The sequence below is a fragment of the Pristiophorus japonicus genome, chromosome 16 (genome assembly GCF_044704955.1).
Source record: "Pristiophorus japonicus isolate sPriJap1 chromosome 16, sPriJap1.hap1, whole genome shotgun sequence".
Classification (NCBI taxonomy): Eukaryota; Metazoa; Chordata; class Chondrichthyes; family Pristiophoridae; genus Pristiophorus; species Pristiophorus japonicus.
The window spans coordinates 60,471,063-60,495,359 of NC_091992.1; the positions used below are offsets into that span (position 1 = coordinate 60,471,063).

General features: G+C 44.9%; 1 protein-coding gene across 3 annotated transcripts in view; it reads left to right on the plus strand.

Moving 5' to 3' along the window:
- ankfy1 (ankyrin repeat and FYVE domain containing 1) overlaps positions 1–24,297 on the plus strand; it is a 94,666-nt gene that overhangs the window by 19,494 nt on the left and 50,875 nt on the right. For all 3 annotated transcript variants that reach the window (XM_070857372.1, XM_070857373.1, XM_070857374.1), the window contains 5 exons: positions 928–1,063; positions 8,912–9,035; positions 15,296–15,445; positions 16,348–16,513; positions 22,678–22,882. In XM_070857372.1, coding sequence (XP_070713473.1) covers positions 928–1,063; positions 8,912–9,035; positions 15,296–15,445; positions 16,348–16,513; positions 22,678–22,882 — 781 coding nt within the window. The remainder of the gene's footprint in view (positions 1–927; positions 1,064–8,911; positions 9,036–15,295; positions 15,446–16,347; positions 16,514–22,677; positions 22,883–24,297) is intronic.

A 24,297-nucleotide genomic window follows, 5' to 3' on the forward strand; every position in this document is an offset into this window, starting at 1 on the left:
TGGCCCGGGCTCCTCCAGCTCCTGCTCCCCCAGGCTTCCCAGCAATCTTCCCTTGGCATACACTGCGTACACACTCTGCCAACCGAACGGGAGGGGCAACACTGGCAGCAGAGAATGCAGGCAATGGGGGTGCGAGAGGCTACAACAATGAACTGGTGAGCGCGGGAAGGCAGAGGCCGGCCTGTGCAGCAGGCCTCTCGGCCAGGGATAGGGTCACCCGGAGCCAGGACACGCTGGGAGGGCCAGGAGCTACTGCGCACGCGCGCAGCTGCCGGCACACTTTTCTTTTTTGGCGCAGGGCTGTAGCTCCGCCCCCTGCTGGTTCTGCTGTGCTGCGCCGAGTCCCAAGGAGCCTGATCAGCGTGGAGAATACCACAGTAAGGATTAGGCGCGCTTTTTGTTCAAGAAAATCGTCGGACCTCACGGAGGTGTGCCGTTCGAAGGGTCGTTGGAAACTTGGGCCCATAGAAATTTACAGCATGGAAGGAGGCCATTTCGGCCGATCGTGTCTGCACTGGCCGACAGAGCTATCCAGCCTAGTCCCACTTTCCAGCTCTTGGTCCGTAGCCCTGTAGGTTACGGCACTTCAAGTGCACATCCAAGTACTTTTTAAATGTGGTGAGGGTTTCTGCCTCTACCACCCTTTCAGGCAGTGAGTTCCAGACCCCACCACCCTCTGGGTGAAGAAATTTCCCCTCAAATCCCCTCTAAACCTTCTACCAATTACTTTAAATCTATGCCCCATGGTTTTTGACCCCTCTGCTAAGGGAAATAGATCTGTCCTATCCACCCTATCTAGGCCCCTCATCCTATCTAGGCTCCTACAGCCTGACTTGGTTGACTGTTAAAATGATCCTTCTCTTGTACTGCAGCAATAACTGGCAGTTATCTCATTGTAAATGATTCCTTTTGTGTTTTCTGTACCAGATGCTGAGCCAGAAGTAACCATGGCGATGCTGCGATGGGTTTACACGGATGAGCTTGAACTGAAGGAAGATGATGTGTTCCTTACTGAACTAATGAAACTCGCCAATCGATTTCAGCTGTATCTCCTTCGGGAAAGGTAAGCGAGTTGGTAGTTTATTCTCCACAAATAAAGTGGCCTTAACTTGTGTAAAGCCTGCTGCATGTCTATGGATAACTCCACAGCATTTAAATCGGTGGGACAAATCCTGCTTGGACTGCAGCTGGGATTTTTGCTTGCTATTTAGTTCGCTGTCAAATGTGTAATCCCTTCTGGGAATTTTTTTTTAATACCTTAATTCAAGGAGTGAAAAGTGTGGCAGTTTGAGAGGGAGAGTAAAGAGGAAGGAAGGTTAGAGGAGAGAAGATCTGGATAAATAAATGCAAATCTTAGGCAAACGTTAATCATGCATAAAGTTGTGTGATTATGTAGCATTAACAATGACTGCTGTTTGGCAAAATCACCAAGTTAGTTACAGATGAGGAAGGCCATTTGTCCCATTGCCTTTTATCCAGGCAGAAGGAGCCAACATTATTTTCCATTGCAGTATTTAATAGCAGGCCCTTTAGCCCCTTGAACCTGTTCCACCATTCAATTCCTTGGCTGATCTGTACTTCAACCCCATTTACCTGCCTTTGCTCCGTATCCCTGATGCCTTTGCCCAACAGAAATCTATCCATCGCAGCCTTTTGGGGGAAGAGAATAGCAGATTTCCACTGTGTGGAAAAAGTGGTTCCTGATTTCACTCGTAAATGACCTAGCTCTAATTTTAAGATTATGCCCCCTTTGTTCTGGATTCTCCTCCTGCTCCTATGTTTGTTTAATTAGGTTTCACTGTCACTGCTATATTTGCAAGTCCCCTCCATGTGTTGATAACTCTCAAGGAGAAACTCCTGATATCCTCTTAAATTTACCATTTACATTTAGATTTGCCTCCCCAGATCCAACTCTTCATTTAATTTCATGTTGTATTCTAGATTTGCTATTTCCATACCTTTTTTAGCTATTGCTTGTCCTTCTATAAGATCAAATCTCAGACGCCACTATCGAAAAGCCCCAAAATCACAATTTATGTCCTTTTTTTATAATTCAGATCTTTTACACTAGGGATCAGCCGTGTGGCTCTCCGTACTGTGTTTCTCGGCAACCAGAACTGGATACAATACTTAAGATGCGGTCTAGCCAGCGCACTACATGATTTGATCAAAACCACCTCTCACTTGTATTTTGTTTTGGCTCTGGAGTTCAACATTCTATTGGACTTCGATTTTCTGCTCTGCATTGGATGAGCATATTAAGTATCTAGTCTTACTCTTTCATAATTATCTCACCACCATTTGTAGATTATGTCTTGTCTACTTTTCCTTGCGCAGCAGTCAGGTATCCAACTCGGTCTGTAATTTCTGAGCTACCTCCTCTGATTCCACTGCTCCCCCTTAGTTTGGGACCATCTGCAAATTGACCAAATTGCTTTCAGTTTCAGAATCCAAATCATTGATATAAATCAGAAGCAGCAGTAGTCCAACACTGAGCTCTGGGGCTTCCCCACTCTGTACTTTATCCCTTTTCCCCCAGCCCCACGTAACTGCTAACTAGTCCCTGTTGTTTTGTCTTTCAGCCAACATCTTATCCACTCCCAGCATATACTCTGGATTTCTGCAGCTTTCAGCTTAACTAATAGTTTTTCATAATTTAACAAACACCTTTTGGAACTCTAGGTACGTCACATGGTAGGGTTTTCCAGAGTCTGCTTGAGTTACCGGTTCTTTGAAAGAAGTCCAGGATGTTAGTCAGACAAGGTCTCCCCCTTCTGAAGCTGTGTTGATTATTGTTTACTAGATTATTTATGTATAGATAATCCTCAAGCTCACTCCTGATAATTTGATTTAATTATTTTATGTGGAATTGAGGTAAGGCTAATGGGCCGGTGTCTGTTTTATCACCCTTTTTGAATATGGGCAGCACAATAACTTATCCAATTTACTGATACCTCTGCTGTGTCTAATGATTTCCTTGTAATTTAGTGCCTCAAATCTGCTCCCTCATCTCACCCAGCATTTATCCTTGGGGATGTATTGATTTTTGAGCTCTTTTAACCTGTGTGGGCCTTCCATCTTGCTTACATTGAAGTGATTCATTTTACTTTAGTTATCACTGGTTGGGGAGAGTATGTTGCTCACATCTTCCCTTGTGAATACTTGGAACTTTTCCTCGTCTGAGTGTCCTCTTAATATTATAGTACTGAAATACATTTTTTACTGTTTTTTGTTTTGCCTCTACAGCTATGCTTCCCCCTCCCCCCCCCCCCCCCCCCATCTATCTTTGTATCATTGATCGCTCTACTCAACTTGTGTCTGCATGTTCCTGTATTCATCCCAGCAAACCATTTTTCAAACTGTAGGATTTGTAGACTGCATTATTCCTTCCTCACTTTCAATTTGTTGATCCATTTAGGGTCAAGCTTATTTAGACTAAGCTTAATGATTCTAGGTATCATTAAAATCATAGAAATTTATAGCATGGAAGGAGGCCATTTCGGCCCATCGTATCTGCGCTGGCTGATCAAGAGCTATCTCTCCTAATCCCACTTTCCAGCTCTTGGTCCATAGCCCTGTAGGTTATGGCACTTTAAGTGCACATCCAAGTATCTTTTAAATGTGGTGAGGGTTTCTGCCTCTACCACCCTTTCAGGCAGTGAGTTCCAGACCTCCACTACCCTTTGGGTGAAGAAATTTCCCCTCATATCTCCTAAACCTCCTCCCAATTACTGCCCCCTGGTTGTTGACCCCTCTGCCAAGGGAAACGGGTCCTTCCTATCCACTCTATCCAGGCCCCATATAATTTTATACACCTCAATCAGGTCTCCCCTCGGCCTCCTCTGTTCCAAAGAAAACAGACCTAGCATCGCCAATCTTTCCTCATAGCCAAGATTCTCCAGTCCAGGAAACATTCATGTAAATCTCCTCTGCACCCTTTCCAGTGCAATCATATCTTTCCTGTAATATGGTGACCAGAACTGCACACAGTACTCCAGTTACGGTCTAACCAGTGTTTTATACAGTTCAAGCACAACCTCCCTGCTCTTGTATTCCATGCCTTGACTAATAAAGGCATGTATTCCATATGCCTTCTTAACCACCTTATCTACCTGGCCTGCTACCTTCAGCGATCTGTGGACCTGCACTCCAAGGTCCCTTTGTTCATCTACACTTCTGAATGTCATACCATTTAATGTGTATTCCCTTGTCTTGTTCGACCTCCCCAAATGCATTACCTCACACTTATCCGGATTAAATTCCATTTGCAACCGTTCCGCCCATCTGACCAGTTGATTGATATCTTCCTGCAGACCGCAGCTTTCTTCTTCATTTTCAACCACACAGCCTATTTTAGTATCATCTACAAACTTCTTAATCATAGCCCCAGCATTCAAGTCCAAATCATTGATGTATACCACAAAAAGCAAGGGACCCAGCACTGAGCCCTGTGGAACCCCACTGGATACAGCCGTCCAATCACAAAAACACCCATCACCCATTACCCTTTGCTTTATGCCTCTGAGCCAATTTTGGATCCAACTTGCCACTTTGCCCTGGATCCCATGGGCTATTACTTTAGTGACCAGTTTGCCATGTGTGACCATATCAGAAGCTTTGCTAAAATCCATGTACACTATCATACGCACTGCCCTCATCGACTCTCCTGGTTACCTCCTCAAAAAATTAAATCAGGTTCGTCAAACACGACCTTCCCGTAACAAATCTATGCGGACTGTCCTTGATTAACCCGTGACTTTCTAAATTAAGATTTATCCTGTCCCTCAAGATTTTCTCCAATAATTTTCCCACCACTAAGGTTAGGCTGACTGGCCTGTAATTACTTGGTCTATCCCTTTCTCCATTTTTAAACAAAGGTACAACATTAGCAGTTCTCCAGTCCTCTGGCACCACACCCGTAGCCAGAGAGGACTGGAAAATGGTCAGATCCTCTGCTATTTCCTCTTTTGCTTCTCTTAACAGACTGGGGTACATTTTATCCGGGCCAGGGGATTTATCCACTTTCAAAGCTGCTAAGCCTCTCTCTCTCTCTCTCTCTCTCTCTCTCTCTCTCTCTCTCTCTCTCTCTCTCTCTCTCTCTCTCTCTCTTTCTCGCCTAATATTTCACACACTTCCCTCATTGCAAAGTCTGCATCGCCCCCCCCCCCCCCATATTTTGTGAAAACAGGTGCAAAGTATTCATTAAGAACCATACCCATGTCTTCTGCCTCCACACACACATGTCCTCTATGGTCTCTAATAAGCCCCACTCTTTCTCTAGTTATCCTCCTTCTATTAATGTATTTAGCCTGCATTCTAAGTTTTATTCCTTTTAAAAGTGTTCTACTTATCCTCTACTGAAGGGTTGTCCAACATTCTCTACCAATCTATTTGCTTTGTTTGCTCCCTCATTTAAAGGCTTACTTTGTGTATTGGGCTTCTAGTCTTGGTACAGGTATATATGAATTCCAGATCATATTAAATTTGATCCTGTCGTCACTAACATTATCTGGAGCACCCGCGAATGCCACTCACCGGCTCTTCTATGGGAGATTTTGCCCATGTTCGAAATTTTGAATGGGCTGCATAGCCCGTTAAAGGGACCATGCACCCAAAAAAAAAAATTTGGGGAATATTGGGAGTCACTGTCTCCTAAAGGCTTCCATTTCCTGTACATTGTCAGGATCGTGAACCCAAACCAGGTGAAAATGAGTAATGTCTCTTGTAGCTTCCTTGATGCACTGCGTCATGAAGCAGTCATGCAATACATTTATCAACTCTGACTCGATTGCGGTGAAATTTGTATGGGGTTCTACCTCCGTTCTTAAGACTTGGAGTCTGCTTTGACTTGTTCAAACTTGTCTCCCAATAATTGGCTTCATAACTCCATTATAGCAACAGGATGCCTTCTACTAAAGCTAATGTGTATTAAAGGTGTGCTGTAAAACTCTACGATGGTACCCTCACCAGATATTTAATAAACACAGGCTCTAGAGTCCAGTGAAAAAGTTTTTGTTTGCAAAACTGGTGTACCTTAAGATCTGGATGTGGGAATATTACTGTGTTATTTCCGCTAATCTGTCTTGAATGTTTTCCTTTTGAAAGTTGGGGCAGGGAGTTCCTAGGATGGTGGCCATCTTGATTGACTATCACACAATACTAGTTTACTTAGAATTTATAGCATAGAAACAGGCCATTCAGCCCAACAGGTCTGTGTCACAGTTTATGTTCCACTCCAGGCTCCTCCCACCTTACTTCATCTCCCCCCTATCACCATATCCATCTATTCCTCTTTCTCTCCCTCATGTACTTTGATACGGTAACAGAGGGTTGATGAGGCTGATGTGGTGTATGTAGACTTCCAAAAGGCATTTGATAAAGTGGCACACAATAGGCTGGTCAGCAAAGTTGAAGCCCAAGGACTAAAAGGGACAGTGGCAGCATGGATACAAAATTGGCTAAGTGACTGGACACAGAGTAGTGGTGAACGGTTGTTTTTTGGACTGGAGGAAGGTATACAGCGGTGGTCCCCATGGGTCAGTACTAGGCCCACTGCTTTTCTTGATTTTTATTAATGACTTGGACTTGGGTACAATTTCAAAATTTGCAGATGACCCACAACTTGGAAGTATAGTGAACAGTGAGGAGGATACTGATGGCCCTCAAGAGGACATAGACAGGCTGGTGAAATGAGCGGACATGTGGCAGATGAAATTTAACGCAGAAAAGTGTGAAGTGATGCATTTTGGTGGTTAGCGTGAGGAGAGGCAATATAAACCTATGGGTACAATCCTAAAGGGGCTGTGTGAGCAGAGACCTGGGGGTATATGGGCACAAATCATTGAAGGTGGCAGGGCAGATTGAGAAAGCGGATTTAAAAAAAAAAAGCTTACTGGATCCTGGGCTTCATAAATAGAGGCATAGAGTACAAAAGCAAGGAAGTTATGATGAACCTTTATAAAAACACTGGTCTGACCTCAACAGTGTCCAATTCTGGGCACTGCACTTTAGAAAGGCCTTGGAGAAAAATTAATGTGATTCCAGGGATGAGGGACTTCAGTTACGTGGATAGACTGGAGAAGCTGGGGTTGTTCACCTTCGAGCAGAGAAGGTTGAGTGGAGAATTGGTAGAGGTGTTCAAAATCATGAAGGGTCCAGATAGAGTAGAGAGAGAAACTGTTCCCATTGGCAGAAGGGTTGAGAACCAGAGGACTCAGATTTAAGGCGATTGGCAAAAGAACCAAAGGCAACATGAGGATAAATATTTTTACACAGTGTGTGGTTAGGATCTGAAATGCACTGCCTGAGGGTGGTGGAGGCAGATTCAATCGTGGCTTTCAAAAGGGAGTTGGATAAGTACCTGAAGGAAAAACATTTGTAGGAAAAAGGGGGGGGGGTGGATGGGACTAGCTGAAGTGCTCTTGCAGAGAGCCGATACTGGCTGAATGGCCTCCTTCTGTGCTGTAACCATTTTGTGATTCTAACCTTGTCTGGCTTCCCCTTAAATGCATCTACACTATTTACTACAATCACTGCATGAGGTAGCAAGTTCCACATTCTAACCACTCTTCTGAATTCGTTATTGGATTTATTAGTGACTATTTTATATTTATGGCCCCTAGTTTTAGATTCACCCACCCCCCACAAGTAGAAACAGCTCTGTCTACTCCTATCGAACCCGCTCCTAATTTTAAAGAGCTCCGGGGTCACCTCGGCCTTCTGTTTTCTGGAGAAGAATCCCAGCCTATTCAGTCTTTCCTGATGGTGTACCTTCTCAGTTCTGGTATCATTGTTGTAAATCTTTTTTGTACTTTCTCCAGTGTTTCTATATCCTCTTTTTGTAATGTAGAGACTAGAACTGCTTGCAGTACTCCCAAGTGTGGTGTAACCAAGGTTCCAAACAAGTTTAATAGGACTTCACTGTTTTTGAATTCTATAATGAACCCAGTGCTTTATTTGCATTTTTATGGCTTTGTTAACCTGTCGCTACTTTTAGTGATTTGCGAATCTGTACCACTCGATCCCTTTGCTCCTCTGCTAGTTCCCTTTGTTCTTCCACCCCATTTAGACTCTTATTTTCCAAGGAGACAGTTCTCTCCTTATTCCTCCTACCAAAATACATCAGCTTGTCTACATTGAAATTAATTTACATGCCCATTCTGAAAGTTTGTTAATGTCTTGTATTTTGTTGCATTCTTCCTCTACTATATTAACTACACGTCCCAATTTGGTGTCGTCTGCAAATTTTGATATGGTACTTCCGATTTTCGTGTCCAAATTATTTATGTAAATGGTGAACAACAGCACCAATCCTTGTGGCACACTGCTTCCCTCCTTCCGCCAGCCTGAGAAACTAGTATTAACTGCTATTGTGTTCTGTTTTGTAGCCAGTTTGCTATGTTATGCTACTTGACTCCACGTGCTCTGACCTTAGTCATGAGTCTACCATGTGGTACCTTATGCCTCTTGAAAGTCCATGTATATTGCATCCACTGCATTTCCCCATGTCTATGAATTCTTTGAAGTAACAGAAATAAATCAGGTTGGTCAGCTTTGAAAACCTCGGACACTAAGATGCAAATGCAAAATGCATTTTGTTGAGTTACATATATTCTGACACTTGCATCTTTGTTCAGATGCAAATAAAAAAGTAACTGATTCAACTTGGCTAAGATACTGGTACTAAGGGGCCCAGGGTGTTGTAACTAGACGCTCCTGTCGCACTAAGTATGTACGACAAATACAGTGACCAGCGAACATAACCAGTCTGAACTCTTAACTTCTATTTTATTTCTGCTGGCAAATGAAAATATTTTGGACAAAGTGGCATATTTAGAATCTGTTGTGAGTATACAATCTGTGCATGCACAGTAAATAGTCTCCTAATATCTCTACTTTTTCTGGCTGACAGGTGTGAAAAAGGAGTAATGTCTCTGGTTAACGTTAGGAACTGTATTCGATTCTATCAGACTGCAGAAGAGCTGAATGCTATTACATTGTTGAACTACTGTTCTGAGATTATAGCCAGCCACTGGGTGAGTTACAAGATGACAGCAATTTGCATTTATATAGCGCCTTTAATGTAGTAAAATGTTCTAGGGCACTTCACCGGAAAGTTGCATGTAAGGCATGATGCCAAATATCGAAGAACCTAAGCAATGTTTTATACCACAGCTCCAGAATGTCTACCAAATTTGCCTTATTTATCGAGAATTTTGTGGTTTAATCGTTGCAACTTTACAGTGGTGTTTTTGTCTGTGCCGTTAATGACCACAGTATAATGTGGGACACAAAATCAGACACATCAACCAGATGACTTTGAAATGCTGTGCATCATTTTCCAAACTGATGAGCTGCTCACAAATCTACCTTTGCTTCACTTAATTTAGCCGTAGGAAAGCAAAGAGCATGAAAAATTCTTGGCAAGTAAAATTAAGAAAAACCCAAAGGTGTTTTATAAATATACTAAGAGGATAACTAAAGAAAGGGTAGGGCCTATTGGAGACCATGAGGGTAATCGATGTGTGGAGGCGGAAGATGTGGGTATGGTTCTCAATGAATACTTTGCGTCTGTTTTCACAAAAGTGAGGGGCGATGCTGACACTGCTATCGAGGAGGAGGAGGAGGAGGTTGAAATATTAGGTGAAATAAACATAATGAGAGAGGAGGTTTTAAGGGATTTAGCAGCATTGAAAGTGGATAAGTTCCCAATCCCAGATGAAATGTATCCCAGGCTGTTAAGTGAAACAAAAGAGGAAATAGCAGAGGCTTTGACCATCATTTTCCAATCCTATCTCACTTCAGGTGTGGTGCCAGAGGACTGGAGGACCGCTAATGTGGTACCTTTGTTTAAGAAGGGAGAAAGGGATAGACCGAGTAATTACAGGCCAGTCAGCCTGACCTCAGTGGTGGGAAAATTATTGGCAAAAGTCCTGAAGGACAGGATAAATCTTAATTTAGAAAGACACAGTTTAATCAAGGACGGATTTGTTAAGGGAAGGTCGTGTCTGACTAACTTGATTTGAATTTTTTGATGAGGGCAGTGTCTATGATGTAGTGTATAAGGATTTTATCAAAGCTTTTGATAAGGTCTCACATGGCAGATCGGTCACGAAAGTAAAAGCCCATGGGATCCAGGGCAAATAGCAAGTTGGATCCAAAATTGGCTTGGCGTCGGGAAGCAAAGGGTAATGGTTGATGGGTGTTTTTGTGACTGGAAGGCTGTATCCAGTAGGGTTCCCCAGGGCTCAGTACTGGATCCCTTGCTTTTTGTGGTATACATCAATGATCTAGACTTTAATATAGAGGGTATGATTAAGAAGTTTGCAGATGATACTAAAATTGGCTGTGTGGTTGATAGTGAGGAGGAAAGCTGTAGACTGCAGGAAGATATCGATGGACTGCTCAGCTGGGCAGAAAAGTGGCAAATGGAATTCAATCCGGAAAAGTGTGAGGTCATGCATGTGGGGAGGGGCAACAAGGCAAGGGAATACACAATAAATGGGAGAATACTGAGCAGTTTGGAGGAATAGAGGGACCTTGGTGTATATGTCCACAGATCCTTGAAGGTAGCAGGACAGGTGACTAAGGTAGTTAAAAAGGCCTATGGAATGCTTTGCTTTATTAGCCGAGGCATAGAATACAAGAGCAGGGAAGTTGTGCTGCAACTGCACAGCACTAGTTAGGCCACAGCTTAAATACTGCGTGCAGTTCTGGTCACCACATTACAGGAAGGATGTGATTGCACTCGAGAGGGTACAGAGGATATTTACGAGATTGTTGCCAGGACTGGAAAACTTTAGCTATGAGGAAAGATTAGATAGACTGGGATTGTTTTCCTTGGAACAGAGGAGGCTGAAGGGAGATTTATTTGAGGTGTATAAAATTATGAGGGAACTAGATAGAGTGGATAGGAAGAACCTATTTCTCTTAGCAGAGGGGTCAATAACCAGGGGACATAGATTTAAAGTAGTTGGTAGGAATAGAGGGGAGATGAGGAAACATTTCTGTACTGAAACTCACTGCCTGAAAGGGTGGTAGAGGCAGAAACCCTCATCACATTTTAAAAAGTACTTGGATATGCACTTAGAGTAGTAATCTACATGGCTAGGGACCAAGTGCTGGAAAGTGGGATTAAGCTGGATAGCTCTTTTTCGACGGACATGATGGGCAGAATGACAAGCTCCTGTGTCGTAATTTTCTATGATTTGGAAAACCCCTGTACTGTAACTGGTGAGTGCTCAGTGCTGACACTGGACACCAAAAGTGGAAATGTACCATTCCTCCGCTTTGACATCATTTGCTGTGCTGACATGGGTTCATCCAAAACTTTGAAATAGGGGTTGCTTTTCAAATGTTGCACTTGCATTATGAATACACCAACATTTTTCCTTGCTGGTTGGAGGTGGATGATTGTTTTTTTCCTTACAGTATTTGTAACTACAGAATCCAAGTTACACAATACCATGGTAGTGGTTAGAAATGTCTCTGCCCTCTCTCCCAGCTGGTTAGTGTGGTGAGTAACTGAGTCATATAGTCGCGAGTGATCTCCAGTCTGCTGTTAGCTGATCTCCGCCACAGCAGTGGTAGCTACAATTTTAGTCTTCACGCCTCTTAAGGAAAAGTTCCTTTTGAACTAGACAGGTTAGATGCAGGAAGAATGTTTCCGATGTTGGGGGAAGTCCAGAACCAGGGATCACAGTCTAAGGATAAAGGGTAAGCCATTTAGAACCGAGATGAGGAGAAATTTCTTCACTCAGAGAATTGTGAAATTCTCTACCACAGAAAGGCCAGTTTGTTAGATATATTCAAGAGGGAGTTATATGTGGCCCTTATGTCTAAAGGGATCAAGGGGTATGGAGAGAAAGCAGGAATGGGGTACTGAAGTTGGAAGACACAAAAACTATGCCAAAAATTGTTGGTCACGGGAATGTGGGAAGGGAGGACCTTGAGATAATCACTATCACTAGGGGGGTAGTGCTGGACAGGCTAATGGGACTCGAGGTAGACAAGTCCCCTGGTTCTGATGAAATGCATCCCAGGGTATTAAGAGATGGCAGAAGTTATAGCAGATACATTCGTTATAATCTACCAAAATTCTGTGGACTCTGGGGAGGTACCATCGGATTGGAAAGCAGCTAATGTAACGCCTCTGTGTAGAAACAAAAAAGGGGGCAGACAAGGCAGGTAACTATAGGCCGGTTAGTTTAACACCTGTCGTGGGGAAAATGCTTGAAGCTATCATTAAGGAAGAAATAGCGGGACATCTAGATCGGAATAGTGCAATCAAGCAGACACAACATGGATTCATGAAGGGGAAATCATGTTTAACTAATTTACTGGAATTCTTTGAGATATAACGAGCATGGTGGATAGAGGTGTACCGATGAATGTAGTGTATTTAGATTTCCAAAAGGCATTCGATAAGGTGCACACAAAAGGTTACTGCAGAAGATAAAGGTACGCGGAGTCAGAGGAAATGTATTAGCATGGATTGAGAATTGGCTGGCTAACAGAAAGCAGAGAGTAGGGATAAATGGGTCCTTCTCGGGTTGGAAATCGGTGGTTAGTGGTGTGCCACATGGATCGGTGCTGGGACCACAACTGTTTACAATATACATAGATGACCTGGAAGAGGAGACAGAGTGTAGTGTAACAAAATTTGCAGATGATACAAAGATTAGTGGGAAAGCGGGTAGTGTAGAGGACACAGAGGCTGCAGAGAGATTTAGATAGGTTAAGCGAATGGGCTAAGGTTTGGCGGATGGGAATACAATGTCGGAAAATGTGAGGTCATCCACCTTGGGGGGGTGGGGGGGGTGGGGGGGGAAACAGTAAAAGGGAATATTATTTGAATGGGGAGAAATTACAACATGCTGCGGTGCAGAGGGACCTGGGGGTCCTTGTGCATGAATCCCAAAAAGTTAGTTTGCATGTGCAGCAGGCAATCAGGAAGGTGAATGGAATGTTGGCCTTCATTGCGAGAGGGATGGAATATAAAAGCAGGGAGGTCCTGCTGCAACTATACAGGGTATTGATGAGGCCGCACCTGGAGTACTGCGTGCAGTTTTGGTCACCTTACTTAAGGAAGGATATACTAACTTTGGAGGGGGTACAGAGATGATTCACTAGGCTGATACCGGAGATGAGGGGGTTACCTTATGATGATTGATTGAGTAGACTGGGTCTTTACTCGTTGGAGTTCAGAAGGATGAGGGGGATGTTACAGAAACATTTAAAATAATGAAAGGGATAGACAAGATCGAGGCAGAGAGGTTGTTTCCACTGGTTGGGGAGACTAGAACTAGGGGGCACAGACTCAAAATATGGGGGTGCCAATTTAAAACAAGTTGAGAAGGAATAATTTCTTTGAGTTGTGAATCTGGAATTCTCTGCCCAAGGAAGCAGTTGAGGCTGGCTCATTGAATGTATTCAAATCTCAGATAGATTTTTAACCAATAAGGGAATTAAGGGTTACGGGGAGTGGGAGGGTAAGTGGAGCTGAGTCCACGGCCAGATCAGTCATGATCTTGTTGAATGGCGGAGCAGGCTCGAGGGACTAGATGGCCTACTCCTGTTCCTAATTCTTATGTTGCATGATCAGCCATGATATTGAATGATGGTGCAGGCTCGAAGGGCCGAATGGCCTACTCCTGCACCTACTTTCTATGTTTCTGAGACATCATATCACTGTCCCCTCTGGCACCTCAGGTGGATATAAAAAAGCCCATGTTGCTATTGAGGATCAGAATCCTCCCAGTATCCTGGCCAACATTGATCCATCAACCAACATCACCAAATACAGATTATCAGGTCGTTTGTTCACTGGCTGTTAGTAGGACCTTGCTGTGTAAAATTATCTGCTATGTTTTCCTACATAATGGTGGTTACACTTCAAAAGTAATTAGTTGTAGAACACTTTGCGATGTCCTGGGTGCGTGATCCGGCGGTACATCGATGCTTTGTCTGCTTCAGATCCGCAATCTCTGCCCACGGATGAGAACAGGTTACATTCCCCACCATGGCTGAATAACTCAACAACACTCTGATCTGAGGAATGACTACTTGGGCACCTGTGAAATGTACCCTGGCAAAGAGTCGAGGATATTCGAGGGGAGGAAAACATCATCATTTTGACTAGCCATTAGTACTGAAGCAATAAAGTTTTTTGGCCATTGCTGAGATTATTTGTAGTTCCCCACACACATTGATTACACAGCTACCTCGACTGACTTCAACTATAATCTCTTCAGTAACAGAATTTAAATTTTTATCCTGTAGGAGTTATGGTTTCAAGCGTTGCAAGGCAGTGGTAGAAATTCCCTTGAAGGACTTTTGAGAGTTTTATAATATGGTCTATATAGTTTAATCTGGACCTTGTTTTTTAGGTAATAATGCCAGCCCCTCTATCCTGCCCAACCAACAGCACATCATTGCCTCACAGTTATACTGCCAACGCTCCCTGTTCAAGGCCTTTGTCAGCCTTCTGCCCCTAATAGCACGGAGACCAGTCACCAATTGTATAGTGTGACTGCAGCTTACTGTCCCTCTTCAGGTTCTCCTCTTTCCCCCCCCCCCCCCCCCCCCCATCCTTTGACACCAACCATTCCAATGTCCTAAGTGTCAGTTGTGGCTCAGTGGGCAGCACTCTCACCACCTGAGTCAGAAGGTTGTGGGTTTAAGTCCCACTGCAGGAATTTGAGCACACAAATCTAGGCTGACACTCCAGTGCAGTGCTGCACTGTCAGAGCTGTCGTCTTTCCGATGAGACATTAAGCCGAGGCCTCTCGGACATAAAGATCCCATGACACTATTTCGAAGAAGAGCGGCGAGTTATCCCTGGTGTCCTGGCCAATATTTATCCCTCAATCAACATCATTTAAAAAAAAAAACAGATTATTTGGTAATTATCACATTGCTGTTTGTGGGAGTTGGCTGCCACATTTTCCATATTGCAACAGTGACTACACTCCAAAAGTACTTAATTGGCTATAAAGCGCTTTGAGATATCTGGTGTTCATGAAAGGTACTATGTAAATCCAAGTCTGTCTTTTCTTAATGTCTCCCTTACAGCGTTTCTCTCTCGTTCCCCTCCTCGCCCATTTCCTTTGTAAAATGTTGAGATGTGTCTCTGATGTGAGGAGTGCTGTAGAAATGTAACTAGTGTAAACCATTTTTACATATTGAGAACTGAATGGAAAGATATTGGCAAAAATGCAATGAAAATAATTCTTTTGGAGAGTTAGCTATTGGTCTACTTTACCTATAAAAGCAGTGTTGGTGTTTGTTTACCTAGGATGATCTGCGGAAGGATGATTTCAGCACCATGACGGCTCCTTTGTTGTACAAAATGATTAAATCGAAGACTGAATTCCCTTTGCATAAAGCTATTAAAGTGGAGAGAGAAGATGTTGTGTTTCTCTACCTCATCGCAATGGACTCCCAGGTAGGAGCACCCTCTGTTAACTGAAGCAATGTGCTAATGACCTGTCGTGGGTCTCACGCCTCCTAAAGATTTACACCTGTGACTTTGAGGAATATTGTGTCTCGTTCCTCCGATGCTTCCTCTGAGCGTGGCTGAAAGTAGTGTATTTGTGTCATAAATTTTCAAGGTAAACCTGCAACTGCACTGAAGGCTGCTGCTGATATGAATTAATTACCTAAAGTTTAAACATCCCACGACAAATGGAAAAACCATTGAAAGCAATTTAATCTTGGGTCTGTGCCTGGAGTGCCCCTGGGTTTCGTTATCTTCATGGAACCTTGTGGGCCAAATGAGAAGTTTAGTCTATATATTCCCATTATTTTACATATATATATCGGGTTGCTGATTACCAATCTTAGTGTACTGATTTTGCTTCTGTCCATCGTGAAGCAACAGTGCGACAAATGGCCCTTTCCAAAACTCTAAGCCCAAAATAGGATATACCAGCCAGCGGGAGGTCCAAGTGCAGGGAATCAAAGGATATGGGGATAGGGCAGGAAAACGGAGTTAAGGTCGAAGATCAGCCATGATCTCATTGAAAGACGGAGCAAGCGAGAGCTGCCTGGTAGGCCATATTGCCTGAGCCTGTGAGCCCCATATGGCCCCTGAACTGTAGTCTGGACACTCTCGCCTAAATAGTTGGATTCTCACTATTTTAACTGAGGTATAACTCATTTTAAAAGGGATTATCACCTCCATTAAAGTGAAGGGATCTGCCCAGTATGTTAAGCTTGTGTCTGGTAACATCACCTGAGTAATTTCTGTCCTGGTAGATTTCGTTTAATGAGGTTGTGCCTTTTTTTTTGGTCTGCTGGTGTTATTAGCTTCTCACTTGTTCACTAATGTATTTTTTTTACTTACAGTTGCCTAGTAAACTAAATGAACTCGATGGCAATGGAGACCTGGCCTTGGATCTAGCGCTCTCTCGACAGCTGGAGAGTATTGCAACAACGTTAGTTAATAACAAAGCAGATGTTGACATGCTGGATAGGAATGGCTGGAGTTTGCTTCACAAGGCTATCCAACGAGGTAAAGTGACAGCAAGGGAATGGACGTCAATATATTGATGGCTGAGTTTGCTTGGATAAATAAGAACATAAGAATTAGGAGCAGGAGTAGGCCGTTCGGCCCCTCGAGCCTGCTCCGCCATTCAATGAGATCATGGCTGATCTTCGACCTCAACTCCACTTTCCTGCACTATCCCCATATCCCTTGATTCCCTTAATATCCAAAAATCTATCCATTTCTGTCTTGAATATACTCAACAACTGAGCCTCCACAGCTCTCTGGGGTAGAGAATTCCAGAGATTCACCACCTTCTGAGTGAAGAGGTTTCTCCTCATCTCAGTCCTAAATGGCTGACCACTTATTCTTAGACTGTGACCCCTGGTTCTAGACTCTCCAGCCAGAGGAAACATCCTCCCTGCATCTACCCTCTCGAGCCCTGTAAGAATTTTGTATATTTCAATGAGATCACCTCTCGTTCTTCTAAACTCGAGAATATAGGCTTAGTCTACTCAATCTCTCCTCACAGGACAATCCCCCATCCCAAGAATCAGTCTGGTGAACCTTCATTGCACTTCCTCTATGGCAAGTATATCCTTCCTTGGGTAAGGAGACCAAAACTGTACACAATACTCCAGGTGTGGTCTCACCAGGGTCTTATATAATTGCAGTAAGACGTCTTTACTCTGATACTCAAATCCTCTTGCAATAAAGGCCAACATACCATTTGCTTTCTTAATTGCTTGCTGTACCTGCATGTTAACTTTGTGATTCATGTACAAGGACACCCAGGTCCCTCTGAACACGAACATTTCCCAATCTCTCACCATTTTTAAAAAAAATACTCTGCTTTTCTATTTTTCCTACCAACATGGATAACTTCACATTTCTCCACATTATATTCCATTTGCCATGTTCGTACCCACTCACTTAGCCATCTATATCCCCATGAAGTCTCTTTGCATCCTCCTCACAACTTACATTCCCACCTAGATTTGTATCATCAGCAAACTTGGATATATTACACTTGGCCCACTCATCCAAATCATAGATCTAGATTGTGAATAGCCGGGGTCCAAGTCCCGATCCTTGCAGCACCCCACTAGTTATAGCCTGGATGAAGATCAGGATCAGACTCGACTTCCGACACTCACTGGCACCAAAGGACAATGCAACCCTGGCATGAGTCGGTGTCTTCAAGAGCTAAAAAAAAATTGGGGGTGCTGGGAGGATAAAAATGTGAAAATAACTGGTTGTATCTGTAATCCGGAGGTGTTTCTTGCATGTAATCCAATGTCTGGAGATCTGTCTGATGTTCAGTGCAGTCCCTAAATGTGACTCTGGTTTAATCAATCCATTCAGCACATTTACTGTAGCAATATATTGCATGATTGGCTTCATGTTCAAATATTACACAACTTACTGATGAAGATGTGGGCCTCACCGATTTAATACTTACCTACCAATTTGAAAAAACTGTTTACGATGCAAGTAGTTTTGTTCTCTCCCTGGTTGCCTTCAAAAGGGGGCGTGTCCAGCCACTGACGCCTGATTTGAAAGTTTCCACAGTGAAAACGTACTCCAAACTAACTTAGAATGGAGCAAGTGAAGATTTTTGTAGAACTGAAAAAACCTCTTCTACACATTAAAAAATCAGGCGCAGGTTACAAATTAGGCGTCCAGAACGAGGGGGGGTGGGGAGAAGGGAACTCATTAAATTCTACAATCAATCCTTATTTATACTTCTACAAATATTATACAAATAAATCCAACCTGAATAAACATTTATAAGCAAAGAAAAGATTAAATAAACCATCTTCCTACCTGTGTGAAAGTGCTTCAGCCATCGTTCGAAGGAAACCGCCGTTTGTTGCCGCGCAGGGGAGGGAGGGGAAGGAGACGGGCTTGTTGCCGCGCAGAAGAGGGAGGGGAAGGAGACAGCGGCTTGTTGCCGCGCAGGGTAGGGAGGGGAAGGAGACAGCGGCTTGTTGCCGCGCAGGGGAGGGAGGGGAAGGAGACAGCGGCTTGTTGCCGTGGAGGGGAAGGAGATAGCGGCTTGTTGCTGCGGAGGGGAGGGAGGGGAAGGAGACAGAGAAGGGAAGCCTCAGTGCTGATGTGCTGATGGCAATGTGATTTTATTAAAAAATGTTCAAAAATTAAACAGCTACAAAGAACTACAAAAATGGCCGAGTGCCAATGTTTTTTTCACACTGAGCATGCGTGAACGCTCCAACGCGCACGCGCAGCGTTGCCGGCAGGAAAAAACTAATTTAAATAGTACCCTCCCACTTACAAAATCGGCGCGAGTGTAGACTCTGCCCCCCTGGGCGCCGCGCCAAACAGACAAGGAGCTGCAAAGCGCTAGAGAATAGCACGTTTTTTTTCTGGCGCCGTTTTAGGCGCGAAAAACGGGCGCCCAGCTCGGAGGGACGCCCGTTTTTTATCCTGTGGAAACTTGGGCCCAGTGTGTTACTATAGGCATGCTCCCGATGGACCAGCAGGTCTCCTGTGACATTGTTCACAGTGACTTGTTGGATGCACTTTTCTTCAACAAAGAAGTGCTCTGCCATGTAATGCACAATATTTATTGTCAGGGCCACTGATTTATGGAGAATGAATAAATATGATTTTATTACATGGGATTCCAGGATTGTTTACAGCAGTTTGACTTCCATGGCCATCTTACTGTTTACAAACCTGTACTTTGTTACGTTTGCACTTTTTTTTACCTTTTTCCATTCTAATTAAAAACATCACCCACGCTGTAATTGCTTCCTTCCACCAGTGGCTGTGCTGTAGTTTGTCACCTCCCAACTTTCTGCCATGCACTGCAGAGATTCCTGTGCTCCAACCTGCTCCACTTGCTTACCAAATTGCTCCAAGTTTTACTATATCAATAATATAAAAGCAAAGTATTTTTAAAATTAGGACATTGTGTGACTTTAAAATATGAATTTAATTATCTACTGATCTGTAATCCCACTTCATCAGAAAACTCTACTTACATTTGACACTTCATGTTCCTTTATTTATATCTCACAGTATGTAGCAGGTTGGAGATAGATTTGTGGGGTTTAGGAGACTGGGTGAGGGGTTATGGGCTTAAGCAGCAGTTATGAATTGCTGTGCTTTGATCAAATTGGAGATGGCTCTGGGATATGGCAGTACTGTTAGTGGTGGTGGGGCAGGGAGGGGTGAAGAACAGAGGGAGTAGAGGGAGACAGAGACTTGAGATCTGGTAGCACTATTTGGAGGAGTGGGATCTGCGAGCATTTGGAAATTCCAGGGCCTGTCGGTGCTGGAGGGACCCATTATGTAGCTGGTGGGTGTCTGGGTCTGCAGCACGAAGGAAGGGGTGAGAGTCAGGCTGCTGAGGGAGGTTTCAGCGTCTGGAAACCAGGAACTGCCTCCGATGGACTGGGAACAGTCTTCCCTGGACTGAGAGGCATTAGGGGCAAAAGGTGCCTGGGCATGGAAGTAATCTTGGGCCGTGATGGGATCTGGTAGCAATGGCAGACAAAGGGACAGTTGATAGTTTGGTAGCACTGAGCTGGCTGGGGATATAACAGCATGGGATGGGGTAGAAACAGATTCAGAAGAATGTGGTCTACATCCCTATTCCTGGCCACCTATTTGGGCCCTGCAGTTTAAGCACAAAATCTACGGTTTACTGTACTCTCCCACTGTGTACTGACATAGTTAGCAAATACATTCAACCATTTTTCTACTTAAAACTAGCTTCGGGCTGGCAACCTGGGCCAGAGGCAGGTTCTGGGGGAGCACTACTGACTCTCTGCCTGTGTTTTTGTTCCTGTCTCTCTCTCTCTCTCTCTCTCTTTCTCTGCACTTGGAGAGTTTGGGGCGAGGAAAGATCAATGCTGCTGCTACAGTAGCACACTCATCAGGCTTGCTTTGGCTAGGGTTGGGCCTTCCTTTTGAGGTTGGCAGTAAAAGTGCTTCAAGGAACTTGGCCTCAGGCAAGTGAAGCTCGTTGAGAACATCGCCACCTCGCGTGAAGAAATGAATCAGCAATTGGGAGAGCCTGATGTGGAGTGAGTCACACGGGAGGAATGAGGCGATGAGAGCTATATCAAAAGGTTTGATGAGTTTGTGTGACTGGTAGGGGTCACATGCAGGACTTTGAATATTTTATAAACCAATTTGTGCATTTTATAAACCAATTTCCAGATTTTTTTTTCCCCCCCTGGGTGTTTAATCTGGATTTTTGCTTCTCCCAGGACATTTCATGGCTCGGTGTGGTGATAAGGTATCACAACTGTAGGATAGGCTGCATGGACCAGTAGCTATTTTCCTGTGTCTCATTATTTGCATGTTGTTAAATTGCTGAAAAGGTTCTTTTTGAAGTTGGAATTGTGTTTTAAACATTCTGAAGATCCCAAATTCTTACTAGTTTCAGATTCTGCTGAGTGTCAAAAGGTAAAGTTATATAGAGGGGGTTGAGGTGATTGGTTGCTATGGTGATGCAGCATGAACGAATCCATAGTTACATAACTGGTGGATTGTGGAAGCTGTGGGGACAAATGGCCCTGAGGTGATCCTTGCACATAGTTTGATGTTTTGTTCAATTATTTAGGAGCTGGGAATTGTGTGCATGTTGTAATACATGAAATTCCATCGCTGAAGCTAGGTAGATCACCGTGTGTGCAACTTGTAATAAAGATGTGAACTTGTGCTGTTTTTGGTATGAAGGAAGCTATTGAAGTGTTGCATTCTTTTTAAGAAGGTTCCCTGCTAAAATGAAAGATATCAAGGGGAACTGAGGTTAGATAGAGAGCAACTATTTCTGCTGGTTGGGGAGTCTAGGACTAGGGGGCATAGTCTAGAAATTGGAGCCAGCCTTTCACGAGTGAAGTTGGGAAGCATTTCTATGCTCAAAAGGGCGGTAAAAGTTTGGAACTATTCTGCAAATGGCAATTGATGCTCGACCAATTGTTATTTTTAAATCTGATTATTGTTGATTTTTTAACTAAAGGGCTGAAGGATATGGGGCAAAGGCTGGTATATGGAGTTGGGTCACAGATCAGCCATGACCTCATTGAATGGCGGAACAGGCTCGAGGGGCTAAGTGGCCTCCTCCTGTTCCAGTGTTGCTGTTCTGTGATAATGAGCAGTGGGGGAAAGAGCAGGCTGTGAGCAGACATCTGAGGCTGGTCTAAGCCTGGCTTCTACCTCCTGACAGTCCCGTCTTTGACATAATGATGCAAATTATGTATTTAGCTTCCAGCCTAAAGCCATCAAGGCCACCCTTTTGGCAGGAATGCCAGTTTATGTAACCATTCCATTGTGCTCATAAAACACTGATCATCTTCTCCTTCTCCGATTACAGCATCCACTGCATCAGCTGGAGGTGGGTAAGGGCTATGGCACACCAAAATGATACTGATTGTATAGGTTTCTGTAAATGCAGTTCAAATATATATATACTTTTTTTTTTAAAGACCCTTTTTTGGTTTTATTCGTTCATGTGGGTGTTGCTGGCAAGGCTGGAGACCGACATTGCAATGCTGTCTGTGAAACCACAATTTATTCATGACTTGCAGAAGAATGGCTAGTGCATGAAAATATCTGCACAGTTTTTAATATATTCTACTTCAAACATTTTATCTTTTATTTTATTCATTCACTGGATGTGGGCGTCGCTGGCGAGGCTGGCGTTTATTACCCATCCCTAATTGCCCTTGAGAAGGCGGTGGCAAGCCGCTGGCTTTAGCCGCTGCAGTCCGTGTGGTGAAGGTGCTCCCACAGTGCTGTTGGGGAGGGAGTTCCAGGATTTTGACCCAGCGACGATGAAGGAACGGTGATTCATTTCCAAGTCCGGATGGTGTGCATCTGCTGTGTATAGCTATTTTATTTTCTGCAGCCTGCTTCCCAGCCTGGACAGTATACAGTGTTAGTTGTTCCTCCTCTTTTTTTTTGAATACTATTCCCATTTAATTGAAACATTCCACAGTGAATTTATGCACAGAAGGAAAGCTTGAAACGCATTGGAGCACTCCCAATGAATCCTGTACTCCAGCTACATGTGGCTCATGTTTGGACACTTTGAGCTAAGACGCCAAATGTTAATGCATGGCATCTTTATATATTGTAGCCTATTCCTAGACTTGTTCGAAGAGTAATGTGTGGATTTGGGACTAAATTGGTTGAATTTTATTTCTTTAACCCAGGTGACGAATTTTCCGCTAGCTTCTTGATTCGAAACGGCGCTCGAGTAAATGCAGCTACGTATGGGGAGCAAGACACGCCACTTCACCTCGTGGCCTCGTACAGTCTAAAAAAGCACTCGGTGGAAGCAATGGCAGGAATGGCGCGTATAGCGCAAGCACTTTTGGAAGCATCTGCCAATTCCAATGTGCAGGATAGCAAAGGGCGGTGAGTAACCGTTGGCATCATGATTATTTTGGGTACATTCTGACTCCTTTCTCACCTCTCCTGCAGCTAGGATAGACTGGAACTGAGACACTGGGCCCAAGTTTTGGGCCACGCCTAGAACGGCGCAGCCCCGACCTGGACGCCCGTTTTTCGCGCCACAAAGTGCGCCTGAAAAAACGTCCAGATTCTCCACCTCCCTGCAGGTCCTCTGGCCCTCGGCGCGGCGCAGCACGAGGTGTGGGGGGTGGAACCAGGTCCCTGCGCTGAAAACAGTGGTGGGACCTCTGCACATGCGCGCTACAGTGGGCGCGCATGTGCAGTAGCTCCAGGCGGCCAAAACTGTGTGGGAGGGGCCCGAAGCGCACAGCCTCTAGCCCTGGCCGAATGGCCTCACTGGGGCTGCGTGAATAAGGCTGCCTCCCACTTCCAGCTCCTGCTTCCTCCCGACCCGACTCGACTTGACTCCCGCTCCCACCCCCCCACCAGACTGCCCCCGACCCGACCTCCGCTTCCCCCGCTCCCGAACTCCCCCACATCCCCGACCGACCTCTGCTCCCAACCGATTTCCCCCCCACCGACCGATCTGCCCTCTGCCCCCCCCCCCCCGACCGATTTCCGCCCCGACCCGCGCTCCTGACCCCCACCCCCCCGGACCAGACGCCACCTACCTGTCAATCCGGTAAGTCTAAGCTCGAAGTCTTGGGCCCGGCCCGTTCAGCCTCTCTCTCTCTTCTCTCTCTCTCTCTCTCTCTCTCTCTCTCTCTCTTCTCTTTTCTCTCTCTCTCTCTCTCTCTCTTTTCTCTCTCTCTCTCTCTCTTCTCTCTCTCTCTTCTCTCTCTCCTCTCTCTCTCTCTCTCTCTCCCTTTTCTCTCCCTCTCTTTCTCTCCCTTCTCTCTCCCTCTCTCTTTTCCCTCCCTTCTCTCACCCACCTCCCTCCCTCCCTCCCTCCCTCCCTTCTCTCACCCACCTCCCTCCCTCCCTTCCCTTCTCTCACCCACCTCCCTCCCTCCCTCCCTTCCCTTCTCTCACCCACCTCCCTCCCTCCCTCCCTTCCCTTCTCTCACCCACCTCCCTCCCTCCCTTCCCTTCTCTCACCCACCTCCCTCCCTCCCTCCCTTCCCTTCTCTCACCCACCTCCCTCCCTCCCTCCCTCCCTTCCCTTCTCTCACCCACCTCCCTCCCTTCCCTTCTCTCACCCACCTCCCTCCCTTCCCTTCTCTCACCCACCTCCCTCCCTCCCTCCCTTCCCTTCTCTCACCCACCTCCCTCCCTCCCTCCCTCCCTCCCCTTCTCTCACCCACCTCCTTCCCTCCCTCCCCTTCTCTCACCCACCTCCCTCCCTCCCTTCCCTTCTCTCACCCACCTCCCTCCCTCCCTCCCTTCCCTCCCTCTCTCCCTCCCTCCCTCCCTCCCTC